The sequence below is a fragment of the Hyla sarda genome, chromosome 5 (genome assembly GCF_029499605.1).
Source record: "Hyla sarda isolate aHylSar1 chromosome 5, aHylSar1.hap1, whole genome shotgun sequence".
NCBI lineage: Eukaryota > Metazoa > Chordata > Amphibia > Anura > Hylidae > Hyla > Hyla sarda.
In genome coordinates, this window is record NC_079193.1 from 41,388,666 (window position 1) to 41,406,194 (window position 17,529).

Here is a 17,529-nt window from a genome sequence, read left to right on the forward strand (position 1 = left end):
GCCGCTGCAATTCATTGATTTAAAGCGCCCGCAGTGCAGCGGCTTATCGGCGTATAACACGCACATAGACTTTAGGCTAAAAATTTTTGCCTAAAAAGTGCGTGTTATACGCCAATAAATACGGTATATAAAACTCAACGTGTGTGTGTGTGTGTATGTATGTATGTATGTTCCACAAAAACTTTCAAACGGCTAAAGATATTACCATGAAACTTGGCACACATGTTACTTATATGTCAACAGCAAACATAGGATAGGTAATTTAACCCTTACTCACCCCCATTTGCCAGGGGCGGGGTTTATGTTTAAAGTCCCATACAAGTCTATGGAAAATATATGTTACTGCAATACTTCCAAACGGCTGGAGATATTTCAATAATACTTGGTCACATGTTACTTATATGGGGTTTTTGTTTAAAGTCCCATGCAAATCAATGGGAAATGTATGTTCCCATATAATTTCCGTACGGCTGGAGCTATTTCAATACCTGGTACACATATTACGGGTCGGGATATGAGGTCAGGATGGGAGTTCGGGATAGGAGGTCGGGATAGGAGGTCGGGATATGAGGTCGAGATATGAGGACGGGAAAGGAGGTCGGGATAGGAGGACGGGATAGGAGGTCAAGATAGGAGGATGGGATAGGAGGTCGGGATAGGAGGTGGGGATAGGAGGTAGGGATAGGAGCTTGAGATTGGAGAACGCGATAGGAGGTCGGGATAGGAGGTCGAGATAGGAGGACGGGATAGGAGGACGGGATAGGAGGACGGGATAGGAGGACGGGATAGGAGGTCGAGATAGGAAGTCAGGATAGGAGGTGGGGATAGGAGGACGGGATAGGAGGACGGGATATGAGGACGTGATATGGGGGTTGGGATTGACAACAATATATGAGGACTGCATATGAAGTCAAAAGCTTCCTCCTCTGTTTATTTTCCTCCCCAACAAGGATTAGGAAGGAAAAAATGGGCAAAAATAAAATCCAACCAAAAAGTTCCCTACTACAACACAACTGTAACGTGTAGCAAGACGTGAAGGTTTTTTCTTGGATAATATTTACAAGATTGTACTGTATTAAAGGGTATCATGTAGGTAGGTAATTGTTTCATCACTTAGATGTATCTGTCGAAGATATTTATAGTGGTTTTTAAATAATAAAGCCTTTTGTTTTTTATTTTAATATTTATTTATGAATGTATTTTTATAAAGGAGGTATTTTTATAAATGACTCATCGTTTGTCGAATCCATCGTATGTTGAGGGATTCGTGCAATGTAAAAGTGCATTAAATACTCACCTGTCCCCGCCGCTCTGGACCGCGTCCTCACTGCTCCCGATGGTCTCTCAGGGGCTCCCGATGGGGTTCCGCTGCTCCGCGTCTTCTTCTGGGTCCTCCAGCGTGTTCCGCATCCTCTCTGGGGTCCGGGCCTCGCTTTCTGGTAACGTTATTACGTTGTTGCGCCACGACGGCGTGCGCAGCTACATAATAATGATGCCAGAAAGCGAGGCCAGGACCCCGGAGAGGACCCAGAGCAGCAGGGATAGGTAAGTGAACCTGCTGGGGCACATTACACTGCTATCCGACAGCAGCTTAAGCATTTTGCGCTGTTGGATAGCAGTTAATGCGATGGCCCCGACATATAAAAGCATTGTATGTCGATGCTGACATCAACATGCGATGGCCTCTGAGAGGCCATCGTATGTCGATTTGATCATATGTCGGGGCCATCGCATGTCGGGGGGGTTACTGTATTTAGGGGTTTTTAAATGCTGCATGTGTGAACAAAAATGCACCACTTATATAAAGTACCATATGTCAGGAAAAAACTGTCACAGAATCGCTCCGCTCAGAAAAAGCTTTCTAAAGTAATTATCATTTAAAGAGATACATGTCAAATTGAAAAAAAGAGCCTGGTCATTAAGGTAAAAATTGGGTCCGTCCTTAAGGGGTTAATAAACTTCTGCTTTCTAAATACAGTTGTATGTACCAGTACTCAGATAGGGCCTATATATTTAGCTTGGTTGATTCAGAGGGTGTGGCCCTGTGGGCATCTAGGGCATACAACATGTGGTTGTTTACTGCTAGAATTAGACGTGTGGTTCTGTTCTGTGTTAGTTGTTCCCACACTGTGTCACCTTCTATTTACAGACCAAACTGAGACCACAGAACAGTACAGTCACATTGTAAAACCCTTTTTGTCAATCATTGGTTAGATCACTATACAGTGGTCCCTCAACTTACAATGGCCTTAACATACAATAGTTTCAACATACAATGGTCTTTTCTGGACCATTGTAACTTGAAACCAGACTCAACATACAATGCTATGGAATCTGCGAAACGTGTCAATGGCTGGAATAACCGACCAATCAGAATGGATATTTCACAGGAAAAACCCATGTATTCCTAAAGTGCATGCACTGACTAGTGTCTGGTAGCGCCCCCTACAGTACAGGGAGGTATTACATGTTCTGTACTCTTTACCTGTGCCAGGGATAGCTGCTGCTTTGGACATCAGGTGAGGGCGACTCCATTTCCCTTTTTTTAGGACATTGCGTGTTCTGTACAGGACCCTGAAGAAGCTTCTGTCCTCTACATAGACCAGTGTTTCCCAAAGAGGTTGCCTCCAGCTGTTGCAAAACTACAACTCCCAGCATGTCCGGACAGCCGAAACACTGAAATAGACAGTGATTACAGCTCCCAGCAGATCTTTATTACTTTTATATGTAAGGATTTGCTTTATCTATATTAGTTATCTACTTATTTTTCTTTAATCCTCACTTTTTCCTATTTTTGGATGACATCTTGGTGGCTTCAGAACCAATTACCAGGTTTCCATAGAGTACTGGTCTCAACATACAATGGTCTCAACATACAATGGTCATCCTGGAACCAATTAATATTGTAACTTGAGGGACCACTGTAGTTTTTTAGGAGAAAAAAAATTGCAAGCAGATTTTAGGAAAATGCCAGGAACATTTATATAATTTTTCTGGTTAACCATAATGGTCTCCCTCCTATAATACTGAAGTATTGAATGTCAGGTTAACTGGGAATTACCCATCAGGACAAGAATATGGGGCCCTGAAACTCCTGGGCTCTGATGCTAAATCTGTAACAAGGCAGTAAAGAATATTGAAGTTACAGTACCTGGTAGGGATATTCCCAAACCTGAGAGAAACCACATTTACATATTCCCTCTTGAGCCATTTTCAATAAACTTGACTTTTTCATGGAACCAGTTAGAGGTGACATCATTGGGATTACATCAGTGGGAAGTGGAAGCCAAACGGCGGCAGTCTCAGTCACTCAGTATTATTCTCATAATGAAGGATACTTTTGATCAATTACAAAAACAAATTACTTTTGGAGTTTCGTAGTCAACGCACAGTAACCAGAGACTGTCAATGACTACCAGGACCCCGAGCAGATGAATCAGAGAAGAACAATACAAAGACTGCATAAATGGTGAACACATGTGTAAAGGTTCTGCCACCCAGACATACTGTGCTGGGCAAACTACGTGAAGTCCATCAGTCCACAAGGACCTATCTACCATAGTGGTAGACCATGTGGCTGCTTGGGACCCTTGGAGAAGAGGGGCCTGTCCTGGTTGGTCCCATTTCTATTGGTAAGAACTTGTGCAGAACACCTCTCTCCAGGGAACTGCATTGTCCACTAGAAAACTATTTTTTTTTGGAAATCAACTAGTGCCAGAAAGTTAAACAGATCTGTGAATTACTTCTATAAAAAAAATCTTAATTCTTCCAGTACTTATCAGCTGCTGTATGCTCCACAAGAAGTTCTTTTCTTTTTTAATTTCCTTTCTGTCTGACCACAGTGCTCTCAGCTGACACCTCTGTCCATTTTAGGAACTGTCCAGAGCAGGAGCAAATCCCCATAGCAAACCTCTCCTGCTCTGGACAGTTCCTGACATGGACAGAGGTGTCAGCAGAGAGCACTGTGGTCAGACAGAAAATAAATTCAAAAAGAAAAGAACTTCCTCTGTAGTATACAGCACCTGATTAGTACGTGATGGGTTTAGATTTTTTAATAGAAGTAATTTCCAAATCTTGTAAAACTTTCTGGCACCAGTGGATTTAAAAAAAGAAAGAAAAATCACCAGAGTACCCCTTTAATGGAGGAGGATATTGACCAATGGGTCATGGAAAGTAAGAAGAAATAAAGACCAGACGTGTCTGTCCCTGGAGGCAAAATCGGACGCCATAATAGGAGGCCAATAGTGATGTTTGCTATGGGGTTCTCTTTCTTCTATGTGGGCCATTGGCTGCTGCCATTCTATATGCATAGTACTAAGAGTACATTTTACGTCTCCCATAAAGAGATTTAGAGATGTAGGTGTCACATTACATTCCTTATATAGGGCTCACTGATATTTGGCAAATCCACAGATCACAAGTCTATAATGCTAACAATCTCCTTTCTACACCATGAACAGTACATGTTGTATATATACCCAGGAAATGGGATGGTTTGTACAGAGGGGCGCTTTGTCTAGAAGACTGTAGGATTAAAGTCAAATGCTATCCGAAAATAAACAGGCTGCCATGCCGCTCTCCGATGTCCGGTGTAACGTAATCTACAACATAGATGTTTTTATCAGTATGCCAAGATATTCTTCCAGATTAAAGCTATTATTACTGTTCTCCATGTAGATTACATATACTAGTTAATTATACGTCAGAACTTTTTAAGACATCTTTCAAGGCTTATGGAATTATTTTAATAACACGTCAAACTCGCCCGGCAATCATAAATAGACCTGGATTTTTAGGGCATGAATCATTGGGAATTATTACGACATGGAGGAAAACGGAAAATGTTAAGATTTATAATAACCTAAATGATGGTATTCCTTTAAACATGGTGTTCTGATTGTCTTAGGAGTCTAACTACACAATGTAGCTTCTACTTGAGTAACATGTAGTTCAAAGTGTTGACATGGCCTCCAGATGTACCAGATCTCACTCTGACCGAGGATCTGTGGGATGTGCTGGAAAAATAAATCCAATTCATGGAGACTGCACAACCTATAGGACAAATCTGCTGCCAGGGTAGCAGATACCACAGGGCACCTTCAGAGGTCTTGTGATTTGACCACTACTTTTTTCCAGTATGTATTTGGTGAGGAACAAACGAGAGAGAGTATGACTGCAGGATGGGGCTACCCAGGTTGTATTTGTTGGCTGTTACCATGGCGTAACAATGATCTGCATAGGAGTTGTAGACACAAAATAGTTAAAGAATTTTAAAGGGGTACTCTGGCCCCAAGACATCTTATCCCCTATCCGAAGGACCCCGCAATCTAGCATGCAGCACCCACCTGTAAGTACTGCTGAAAGTGCTGGAGGCTCTCAGTCTTATGCCTCCCGACCATGGGGACGGAGTATCGTGACGTGAAGGGCGTTCCCCAGCAGGTGTGACATCATATGAAGCCATACAGGGGAGAACTTCCTCCCTCACTCTGCTTCACACAGCCCAGAGCAGTCCAGTGTGAGATGAGATATGATTGGCTAAGGCTCCTTTCACACTACCGTTTTTGCCCGGTAGGTGATGTCCGTTAGGAAGATAGCGGGAGAAACATTTGTGCATGACAAGTCTTTTCCTCCTGCTATCTTCGGCCGCAATAACGGGAGTTATAACGGATGTTAGAGGAATCCCATTCAAGTGAATGGGATCCTCTTTCCCTGTAATGACTCCCGTTAGGCACCGTTACAGTAACGGACGTTAAGGGCGGTCAAAGTAATTTAAAAAAAAAAAGAGCCCTTAACATCCGTTTGTAATGGAGTAACTACCACAGTGTGAAAGTAGCCTTATGCTGCACACACAATCCTCAGCACTCCAGACTGCATTTCCTGATTTTGGAGTTCTGCCAGGCCAGCAGGAGTCCAAAGCTTGTGCAAGAGATGGCGGGAAATGTGCTCCGGACAAGTAGGGAGACACCTAGTGGCAGTTGTTTTTAAACACAAATAAACAAATATTTGCCATAATGTGTGCAATAGCAAAAATTTGTATCAATGAAAGTGCCCATTTAAGGCCCAAATGGGCTGTGTCCTTAAGGGGTTAAATTGACGCTTTTCACTGGCTGAAGACAAAACTGGAAAGAGAAAGACCAACAAACAAGCAGAAACTAAAGCCAGCTGCAGAAAAGTAGCTCAATGGAAGAAACTCAGCAAATGTCCTTTATATATTGATGGCTTTGTTGTAGATCCTTTGTTTTGTGTACAGAGGCTAAAGAATGAAAATTGTGTCATTGTCCAAATATTTCTAGACCAACACCTTTTAGAGGCCTCATAATTTGCTGATGTCTTGTAATATCTACCAGTCTCATGCTAAGTTATAGAGATACAGTATATTACATCTCACTACAGGTTGTCTTGTAAATTAAAACCCTAAATGTCATTTGGATATCATAGAAGAAGGTTTCCTGGTGGGGCTCATGGACAACCATTCAGATGGTATAGTAGTATGCAAGGCATGGGTGAACAACATGATGCCAACGTGGTCCACCAGTGTAGAGCATCATCTAAACTATACCGACACTTATTGTATAATCGTTCATCCAGAAGATTTCACAGTAATAATGTTTTACAAGTGACTTATTTGTATTACAATGGGCCACTGAGAGGGAGGCGTTTTGGAAACAAAAAAGTCCTAATGGTAAGCACATGTGGAAATGTGTCAGTAAGCCTAAAGTTCTTCTCAACAAAACAGTACTGCATGCCTTTGATCCCAGACTCCGATTACGAAAAGCATCACATGAGCGTATATGAATGATGGCTTTTTGAACCTACATGTAAATAACATACTTTTGGGAAGATCAGTATCAAGATTAACAAATACAGGTGCCCACTATTTTTATGTGTTCCCGCAAATGGAAACACTAAGGGTCAATGATATCGACTTTTCTAAGCAAATATAACAAGCACGTGAAGTTCAAGAAGTCTTGTCATAACTTTTAAAGGTTCGGGAGAGAAATACAAATTAAAATTCATGTGCACATGAACAGAAACACATGACTGCTTCCCTCCCTCATGCCAAAGAATCAAATAAGATGACCATGTGGGAACTATGACCATGTAGATACAAGAGCGGCTCTTCAGTGTAGATGAGGTGTACCTTGTGGTTATCTTAGATCTACAGGTGCCTTATCCTACCCCTGGGAGGCGTGCTGCACAGTAGAAGACTGCTACTTAACAGGTGAAGCTCATCAATTCAGTGTGTAATTCCCCATGCAATCATATAAAAATCATGCAAAAAACTTGTGTGAAACTGGCATGAGGGAATATTCATATTAGGTGTATTACGGGCCAATTACATGCTGCCAAGGGAAAACAATATAAATAAAAAGGGGGGAAAAGTTTGAAGCACATCGAAGCAATAAGTTCGAAGCACACCGGCAATAAACCTTAAATCATATGTACAACATTGCCTAAGAGCTTTATCCAAAGGATAGGGTATAAGATGTCTGATCGGGGTGTTCTAGCACGATCAGAATGCTGGGGTTCACAACGTTGGGACCGGTAGGCCATGGTCATGGCATCACACCACGCCCCTTTGTGACCTCACATCTCCCCTCCTCCATTCATGTCTATGGGAGGGGGCCTGACAGCTGTCACGCCTCCTCCAATAGACATGAATGGAGGGAGTGTGGGGGGGGGGGGGCAGGCTTCACAACCACAGCCTCCCAAATCCAGCATTTTGAACATAATGATCGCAGGACCCCCCGCGAACAGACATGTAGGGGATAAGATGTCTAGCAACTGAGTACCCCTTTAAATCTTTATTGGACTTTTCTCAATAAGTCAATACTAGAGTTGAGCTGTTTGGTTTACCAGGCTCACAGAACTTTAAAAAAATGTTCGGTTCATGGCAAATAAGTTCAAAGCAAATCGGAAATACAATAAACCTTAAATCATATGTTTAACATTGCCCAAGAGCTCTAATGCCCTGTTTAACAGTGCTAGGGTCAACTGCGGCAACATGAGGTAACCCATGTGAACTAACATCTTGTTTAAAAGCGGCATAAAGTATCCTTAGTTGTCTGTAGATGCCTGCCGGTGTAAAAATGAACAGGGAGGTATTTGATGACGCAATGGCTTTTTCCAAGCGTTACAAAAATGATTCCTTTTGGGAGGTACAACGGGATTGGTGTCTCAAAATAGTAAAGAGGTAAAAATTTGCTTTGGTAAAAATTGAAAAGTTGAATAAATAATCTCTTATTTGGTGGTCATAGTTTGTCCAAAAATTCTATCTTTCTGGGAGTTGCAACAGGTTTTGAGTCTGACAAGGGAAGAAGACGACACAATAGCTTTTTCTAAGCACTCAAAAAAAAATCTGTTTCAGAACTGCAACAGGATTGGTGTCTCAAAATTGTGAAGAAGAAATAGCTTTTGTATGAAAAGTCAAAAAAATCATGGGTTGTGTATGAGTAGGCCTGGCGGGTGGGGTAGTAGCCAGCATTCAGCAGGCAGTGGTGGACTGGTGATAGTTGTAGCCAGGTCTTCTGATACCTGCTCATGTGCTTATGTAGATAGGTACTGGCTGTGCTCCTTCCCATAAAGGCTTTTTTCTTGAATCTTTCCTCGGCCAACAATTCCTTTACCTGATTTTTTTTTTCCTTAAAATTTTGTTTTTTGGGTGATGTGTCACTCACCAACTAGTCAAGTGCTTGAGGAACTGCCAGTCAACTTTCACTCTTGCAACTAGAAATGCTCTGTTTCTTTTTAAGTCGAGAAAACACAGGTATAATAAAGGTCAACCCACCGCAGAGTTGAACTGCAATTACAATTCTTTGCTTTGTATTGTAAACAGTGTAAAATCTTTCTATGGCTGGGCTTGCTAGTGCAGGTACACTTCTGGGATCTGTAGTGCACCAGAATAACTGGACACAGTAATGCAGGTCAGCCCTCTGTACAAAGCTTTTCTTTGTGCTGTACAATTCTTTGCTCAAATTGCTTTGTGCTGTAGTGTGAAGGTTTCCATGGCTGGGCTTTGTAGTTCCACAGTGAATGGTTCTGTGCTCACAGCTCAGCTTGTCTGTCCAAGATGGCAGCCGCAATGCAGTGCATAGGGATTTATCATTCCTTTTAGACCTACCCTATGCTGTCTTATGATTGGCCATGGATTATGCAAGCAGTGACTAACTAACCTGCAGTTGTGATCTTGCTGCTAGCTGCAACATATTCTAACTTGATGTCATCTCAGAGTTCCTAATTCCTATGCTGAAATGGCACCAAAACTCCATGTGTTCCTCATCCCTCCCATGATAGCGCCATTGGCAAAGTTCTAATGTTCGTCGAACATCATTTTAGGCAAAGTTCTGAGCAAAACCAGGTTCTTCGGTTTCAGCTGGCTCATCTCTAGCCAATATATCAAAGTTCAAATATACTGGCGCGTTTTAGGGGTTGCAGCGCTCTAAATCATTACTTTTTGGCAAACCACAGGTTTACTAGTCTAAACTCTAATCATTGTACAGTGGCTAAGTGAACTAGCATTGACGCCTGGACACTAGACAGTAATAAAAGCATAAAAATGTACCTGCAATACCCTTGTGTGAAATAGGCCTTTAAAAGGAATTAGACCTACAACTTATCCCCTATTCAAAGAGAATCCATCTGCTGGGACCTTCACTGATCGTAAGAACTGAGGTCAACAATCCTCCGAGTGGCAGCACATACACTTGGCCACCACTTCATTCACTGTCTATGGGACTTCCTAACATAGCTGAGTTCAGGGCTCGGCAATGTTCAGGAGGCCCATAGAGAATGAATGGAACTGCAGTTAAGTATATGCGCTGCCATTTGCCATTTATTTGGGGATCAATCAAACTCCGTTCTTATGATTGCTTCTGTTCCCACAGGTTGGACTCCCACCAATCACTTAGATATCCCTTATTCTGTGGATAGGGGGATAACTTTTATTTTAAAGGGGTACTCCTTGTGGGAAAAAATTTTTTTTCAAATCAGCTGATTCCAGAAATGTAAACAGATTTGTATATGACTTCTAATAGAAAATCTTTATCCTTCCAGTACTTATCAGCTGCTGTATGTTCCAGAGGAAGTTCAGTTGTTCTTTTCAGTCTGACCCCAGTGCTCTCTGCTGACACCTCTGTCCATGTCAGGAACTGTCTAGAGTAGGAGCAAATCCCCGTAGCAAACCTCTCCTGCTCTGGACAGTTCCTGACCACGACAGAGGTATCAGCAGAGAGCACTGTGGTTAGACTGAAAAAAAACAATACAACTTCCTTTGGAAGGATAACAAACTATCTAGATCCGCCAATGGCTGTCCGGGCATGCTGGGAGTTGAAGTTTTGCAACATCTGAAGGCCACAGTTTGAGACCACTGATCTAGATCATATGCTGGACACTCGGTTGTATGGATTGTGTACAAGAAAGAGCTCTGATGACTGTTCTCATGATAGGCCATCATCGTTATCAGGCTGGTAGGGGTCTAACTAACACTTCGCACCCCCAATCAGCTGCTTGAAGGTGACTCTCTTCTTGAGGAGGCACCCTGGTTGGGTAACACTGGTCTATCCTGAGGATCGGCCATTCGTTTGAAAAACATTCAAATAAACCTTTTTATTTGGAAAAATTCATCTGGAATATGTAAATTATCTATTAAAGGAGTGGTGCAGCGCAAAATAACTTATCGCCTATCCGAAGGATAGGGGATAATTTATAGATCGCAGGGGGGCCGAGCGCTGGGACACCCCCGCAATCCCCTAAATAGGGCCCTGGCAGTCTGTCGGAAGCAGCCGTTTCGACCCACGCAGAAAGCCGCGGCCAACACACTCCCTCCATGTATCTCCATGGGATACATGAAGGGGGCGTCAGCCGACACTCCATGCGGGGGTTGGCACGCCCCTTTTCAGCAGACGGCCGGGGCCCCATTCAGGTGATCGCTTTAAGAGTAACACAAGATGTCTTGGTGATATGCACATATGTAACTCATATACTCTTTCTCTACAGATGGAGCAGACCTGCGAAGAAATCGATGAAATGTTTAGTAACCTACTGGGAGAGATGGACCTGTTAACACAGGTGAGTCCCATCAATAAAAGAACCTAAAAGTCCCCTCACAATCCCACTTTTGTTCCTCTTCCACACTGAATGTTCCACTTACACACAGAGACTTTCCAGACTGGATAAATATTGACAAAAGGGGATTTCAAAGGGAATAAATTGGTACAGTCTGTTTGGCATCCTCTCCGATTGTGCGAGGAACGGTCTGTGTGACATCATAGCAGCAAACTGTAAAGAGCAGCTGTATCTCAGCCCCACAAATACAGATGTACTCTAAACTCCAGCCAAATTGGATAAAAGTCTCATCCAGAATCTGTCAGCACCTATTGTTACTTTGGTGAACAAGGAAAAACACTAGAAAACCAATTTATTTTGCAAGAACTTGCATGTTACAAAATCCCCTCATCAACACAAGCTTAGTATTTCTGGGCAGAGGCCTGTGAACTCCTACGATCCCGGCAGCCATCTTTGGCCGGTCTGGAGAAGACAATAGATTGTATTCAATTATGGAGCAATTGCAGGAAAGGTCTTAGATGTTATAGAGTACGACCTGGTTCTTGTACTTCAACTTCAAAGTTGTTGGATGGATAATTGTTCTTGTGAATCCCTATTGATACCCCTTACCAACCAAACACTAGCGTTTTTACTTATAATATATAGACATCATTTGACTCCAACACCATTGGGGAGATTTATCAAAACCTGTGCAGAGGAAAAGTTGACTAGTTGCCCATAGCAACCAAACAGATCGCTTCTTATATTTTTGACAAGGCCTCTGCAAAATGAAAGAACCGATCTGATTGGTTGCTATGGGCAACTAGTCAACTTTTCCTCTGCACCGGTTTTGATAAATAACCCCCCATATCCCCAGTTCTCAATGCCCCCTCTGATGTAGCTGTAATAGGTTCACCTGCTCTTTGCCGTTCTTCTTCAGCTCCATTCCTAGCCTATCACTCAGGGCTGCTTGTAGTGGTCTTCTTGCACACAGGGCCCTGGCTCTCCTTGTGCATGGAGCAGGTGGGTTGACACAACTAGGGTTGCCGCCTGGCTGGTATTTTACCGGTACAGGCGGTATTTAGGTCACCCAATGCAATGCAATGGCCGGTATTTATCCAACCAATCCTCAGACTCCCAAAATGTTGCACCATAACCTACACCAGTGTTTCCCAACCAGAGCGCCTCCAGCTGTTGCAAAACTACAACTCTCAGCAAAACTACAACTCTCAGCCGTTGGCTGAGAGTTGTAGTTTTTCAACAGCTGGAGGCACCCCTGGTTAGGAAACACTGAACTATACTATATACTACTAAATAGTCTAACATGCTGGGAGTTGTAGTTTTGCATCAGCTGGAGGCACCCCTGGTTAGGAAACACTGACCTATACTAATCCAACATGCTGGGAGTTGTAGTTTATTTTTATTTGGGCAGCTGCTGAGCCACAGGCTGTATCAGGAAATGCTGGGAGTTGTAGTCAGTAACTGACTGCAACTCCCGAATTTGCTATAAAAAAAAAAAAATGATACTGTTAAAAACTACTGACCGGGGTACAAAAAATGAGCCCTCATACAGGTCCGTATAAGGAGAAATTAAGAATTTTAAGGGGTCAGAATAGGACAAAATTTCCCCTGCAATGTCTATCCTGTGATATTACACATATATAATTAATTATACAAATTAGCATGGCTGGTATTTTTTTGCAAGAAAGGTGGTAACCCTAGACACAACCCCTCCATGCATATCTATGGGAGAGCTGGAGACACTAAGCACAGCACTTATATATCTCAAGGCACCATACAGGAGATTGCAGGGGTTCCACTTATCCCTTATCCTGTGGATCCCCTGGGGGCTCACAATCTAAATCTATCAATGCTTTGATGGTAGATGTTGTCCTTGGTGGGATTTGAACCTAGGACTCCAGTGCTGCAAGACCGAGTCTACTAACCACTAGTGCTGCCCCTTTACCCTACACTTTCTCTTTCTACTCCTTGTACCTTTATGATACAGTACATCTATTTAGGTCCCGGTGCATGTTTCTGAAATGTCTCCTTTAAAGGGGTACCCCAGTGGAAAACAAATAGTTTTTCACTCATCTGGTGCCAGAAAGTTATACAAATTTTTTAATTACTTCTATTTAAAAAATCCCTTCTATTTAATCCCTTCTATTACTTATCAGCTGCTGTATGCTCCAGAGGAAGTTGTGCAGTTCTTTCCAGTCTGATCACAGTGCTCTATACTGACACCTCTGTCCATGTCAGATACTGTCCAGAGTAGAAGCAAATCCCCACAGCAAACCTCTCCTGCTCTGGACAATTCCTGACAATAACAGAGGAGTCAGCAGAGAGCACTGTGGTCAGACTGAAAAAAACTATACAACTTCCTTTAGAGCATAGAGCAGCTGATAAGTACTGGAAGGATTAAAGGGGTACTCTGTTTCTCAGCGTTTGGAACAAACCGTTCCGAACGCTGGAGCCCGCGCCGGGAGCTCGTGACATCCTAGCCCCGCCCCCTCATGACATCACACCCGCCCCCTCAATGCAAGTCTATGGGAGGGGACGTGACAGCCATCACACACCCTCCCATAGACTTGCATTGAGGGGGAGGGGGTGTGATGTCATGAGGGGGCGTGGCTATGACGTCACAAGCTCCAGCATTCAGATCAGTTTATTCCAAGCGCTGAGTAGCGGAGTACCCCTTTAAGATTTTTAAATAGAAGTAATTGACAAATCTACGATTAAGCCCTGTAAAGGGCGAAACGCGTCAGACATCTTTATCTGTATGTATCCTGCAGTGGAATAAATAAAGACAAGCCTTTTTTACCCCATACCTTGGTGCCGGATGGAGTTCTTTCTTAATTGACAAATCTGTTTAACTTTCTGGCACCAGTTGATTTGAAAAAAATAGTCTTTTTTCGGAGTATCCCTTTAACCCGATAACGACCATGGACGTCTATACTCGTCCAATGGCCGTTACCGGGGTATGACGCGGGCTCCCGACTCGAGCCCGCGTCATGCCGGCCAGCCCCCAGCTGATTCCTGTAGCTGGGGGCCGGCGTTAATAGCCGACATGCGGCGATCGCCGCGGCCGGCTATTAACCCTTTAGATCGCCGCTGTCAAAGTTGACAGCGGCGTCTAAAGGTGCCTGTATACAGTCCCTGGTGGTCCAGTGGGGTGGATCGCTCCCCCGCAGCGCGATCGCGGGGGAGCGATCCACTGCTGAGGTACCTCTCCTCCTGTGTCGGCTCCGGCTCTCTGAATGATAAAGCCTGGCAGGACCAGGCTTTATCAATCGAGCGCAGAGCACACAGATGAATGGGATTGTATGCAATCCCATTCATCTGTATGAGGAATCAAATGATTCTTCCTAAAAGTCCCCTAAGGGGACTAAAAGTGTAAAAAAAAAAAGTTTAAAAAAAGTTTAAAAACACACACATTAACCCCTTCTTTATTAAAAGTTTAAATCACCCCCCTTTTCCCAAATTCCATATTAAAAATATGTAACCATAATAAAAATAAACATATGTAGTATCGTCGCGTGCGTAAATGTCTGAACTATAAAAATATATCATTAATTAAACCGCACGGTCAATGGCGTACACGCAAAAAAATTCCAAAGTCCAAAATAGCGTATTTTTGGTCACTTTTCATACCATAAAAAAAGGAATAAAAAGCGATCAAGAAGTCCAATCAAAATAAAAATGGTACCGATTAAATCTTCAAATCACGGCGCAAAAAATGAGCCCTCAAACCGCCTAGTACGTGGAAAAATAAAAAAGTTATAGGGGTCAGAAAAGGACAATTTTAAATGTATAAATTTTCCTGCATGTAGTTATGATTTTTTCCAGAAGTGCGACAAAATCAAACCTATATAAGTAGGGGATCATTTTAATCGTATGGACCTACAGAATAAAGATAAAGTTTAATTTTTACCGAAAAATGTACTGCCTAGAAACAGAAGCCCCCAAAATTTACAAAATGGTGTTTTTTCTTCAATTTTGTCGCACAATGATTTTTTTTTCCATTTCGCCATAAATGTTTGTGTAAAATGACTGATGTCATTCCAAAGTAGAATTGGTGGCGCAAAAAATAAGCCCTAATATGGATTTTTAGGTGCAAAAATTGAAAGGGTTATGATTTTTAAAAGGTGAGGAGGAAAAAACGAAAGTGTAAAAACAGAAAAATGCTTGGTCCTTAAGGGGTTAAGCAGGTTTCTACAGAAAATGATAATTCAATGTTGCTCGGGTTAGGATTGATCTTCTTATGCTTCTAAATATCACTAAGATTGGCCATTGCTAGTACTGCGAGACACAGATCACCATGCTTCACCATCATTTACAGCAGTGACTTTTAACCTTCTCACTAGAGATGAGCGAACTTACAGTAAATTCGATTCGTCACAAACTTCTCGGCTCGGCAGTTGATGTCTTATCCTGCGTAAATTAGTTCAGCTTTCCGGTGCTCCGGTGGGCTGGAAAAGGTGGATACATTCCTAGGAAAGAGTCTCCTAGGACTGTATCCACCTTTTCCAGCCCACCGGAGCACCGGAAAGCTGAACTAATTTATGCAGGAAAAGTCAATGAGTGCCGAGCCGAGAAGTTTGTGACGAATCGAATTTACTGTAAGTTCGCTCATCTCTACCCGCTGCCTTCAGCAGGTTCGGCTGATTGTCTAAAGCAGTGGTCTTCAAACTGTGGCCCTCCAGCTGTTGCAAAACTACAATTCCCAGAATGCCCGGACAGCCAACGGCTGTCCGGGCATGCTGGGAGTTGTAGTTTTGCACCAGCTGGAGGGCCACAGTTTGAAGACCACTGGTCTAAAGTGTATAGTGGTCTCCTGACTCCATCGAAGATGATGTTGGTGGAGAGAAGGATCGTTGGATTTTTACCACTTGACCCTATTTTTTTTTTTTTTTTAAAGGGATAAGCCAGAGCTGTCTGGCTGTGGCTTACACCTCCTCTCCTCATAGAGTAAACATGAACATTCATCTGTATGATGAGGTTGGGAGAGATATATTGACCAAAACTGTTGGTCCAATGAAATATGGTCCAGCCAAGAGTTATCTCTTCTGACTTCCCGATACACATGAATGTTCCGCATGATCAAACACATGTTTTGTCTATGGGGAGTGAAGGGGTAAACCACAGCAAGGTCTGGCACTGGCTTATCCTTCCCAAAACAAAAGGGTCAGATGGCAAAAGTCCAGCATCCCTGACCATTCTCCCCACCAACTTCATCTGTCGGTGGATAGTCAGGAGGTTTCCATATACCCAAATGCCCCTATACATGTTATCCCCTATCCAAAGGATAGGAGATAACGTGTTTGATGGCGGGGGGTCTGGCCGCCGGTACGCCCCACACTCTCCGTGCCGGCACTGCAGCATTACAGTCACGGAAGACTGGGGCTTCAGTGATCATGACGTCATGCCATGCCCTCTCCAATCATGTCTATGGGAGGGACGTGAAGGCTAGAACACAGCAGTCACACCTCACTTCCATAGACATGAATGGAGGGGGCATGGCGGCTGTGTTTGCCAGTCATCCATCCGGCACTGTACAGAGTATGTTCCATGCACCAGATGACTGGGGAGCCGCGGCAGAGATTGCGGGGGTCTCCAGCGGCCGGACCCTTGGCATAAGACATGTTCTCCCCTATCCCTTGGATAGGGGATAACATGTATAGCAGTGGAGTACCCCTTTAAAAAGTCAGACGAGTTCAGACAAATTTAGTGACCATCAATAACGACCGTGACCACCCATAGCTGCTGGCCGAACGAACGTTCACGTATATAGGAAGGTTGGAGGAGATAGCGGTCTGCAAAATGAATACGGCCAACAGCTATTGAAAGTGTATGGCCGCCTTAAGAATGTTCTCAGAAAGGTCTTTCTCCAGATTATTAATCATGTATGGTCGATTTAAACAATTGTAATGATCAATAGGGACTAAGATATTCATGAGACAGTCGTTCATTTAAAGGGGTACTCCACTGCCCCAGTGTTCGGAGCATTTAGTTTCGAAAGCTGGGTGCGGGCTGTGAGGGTCGTGATGGCACGACCACGCTTACTCAATGCAAGTCTATGGGAGGGGGCCCCCTCCCATAGACTTGCATTGAGGGGGACCTGGCGTGACGTCACAAGAGGGCGTGGCGGTGATGTCACGACCCCACAGCCCGCACCCAGCTTTCGGAACTAAATGTTCCGAACGCTGGGGCAGTGGCGTACCCCTTTGACTTACTTCTATCTAAAGTTCTTCATACAGATCTCCAGCAGATCAATACTTCTCATATGCAAAAGCAAGAGGAACATATTACAAAGGAAATAAGTAGGGGAACGCTAAGTCCTTGGCATACGTGGATATGACATTGACCATAACAGACAATGGATTAGCAATTACTGTATAAAGATTAACCATTTAGAGGATGTAGCACATTAGAAACCACATTATACAGAACACAGGAATATGATGTAAATTAAGTGGGGGCAGAGAG

General features: G+C 43.3%; 2 protein-coding genes across 6 annotated transcripts in view; one reads left to right on the forward strand and one right to left on the reverse strand.

The window, feature by feature from the left end:
- Nucleotides 1-17,529, reverse strand: part of LOC130273096 (uncharacterized) — a 219,481-nt gene that overhangs the window by 140,438 nt on the left and 61,514 nt on the right. The gene's annotated exons all lie outside the window — the stretch shown is intronic.
- APBB1IP (amyloid beta precursor protein binding family B member 1 interacting protein) overlaps nt 1-17,529 on the forward strand; it is a 131,584-nt gene that overhangs the window by 38,279 nt on the left and 75,776 nt on the right. Inside the window, exon 2 of the mRNA XM_056519347.1 lies at nt 10,996-11,067. Coding sequence (XP_056375322.1) covers nt 10,996-11,067 — 72 coding nt within the window. The remainder of the gene's footprint in view (nt 1-10,995; nt 11,068-17,529) is intronic.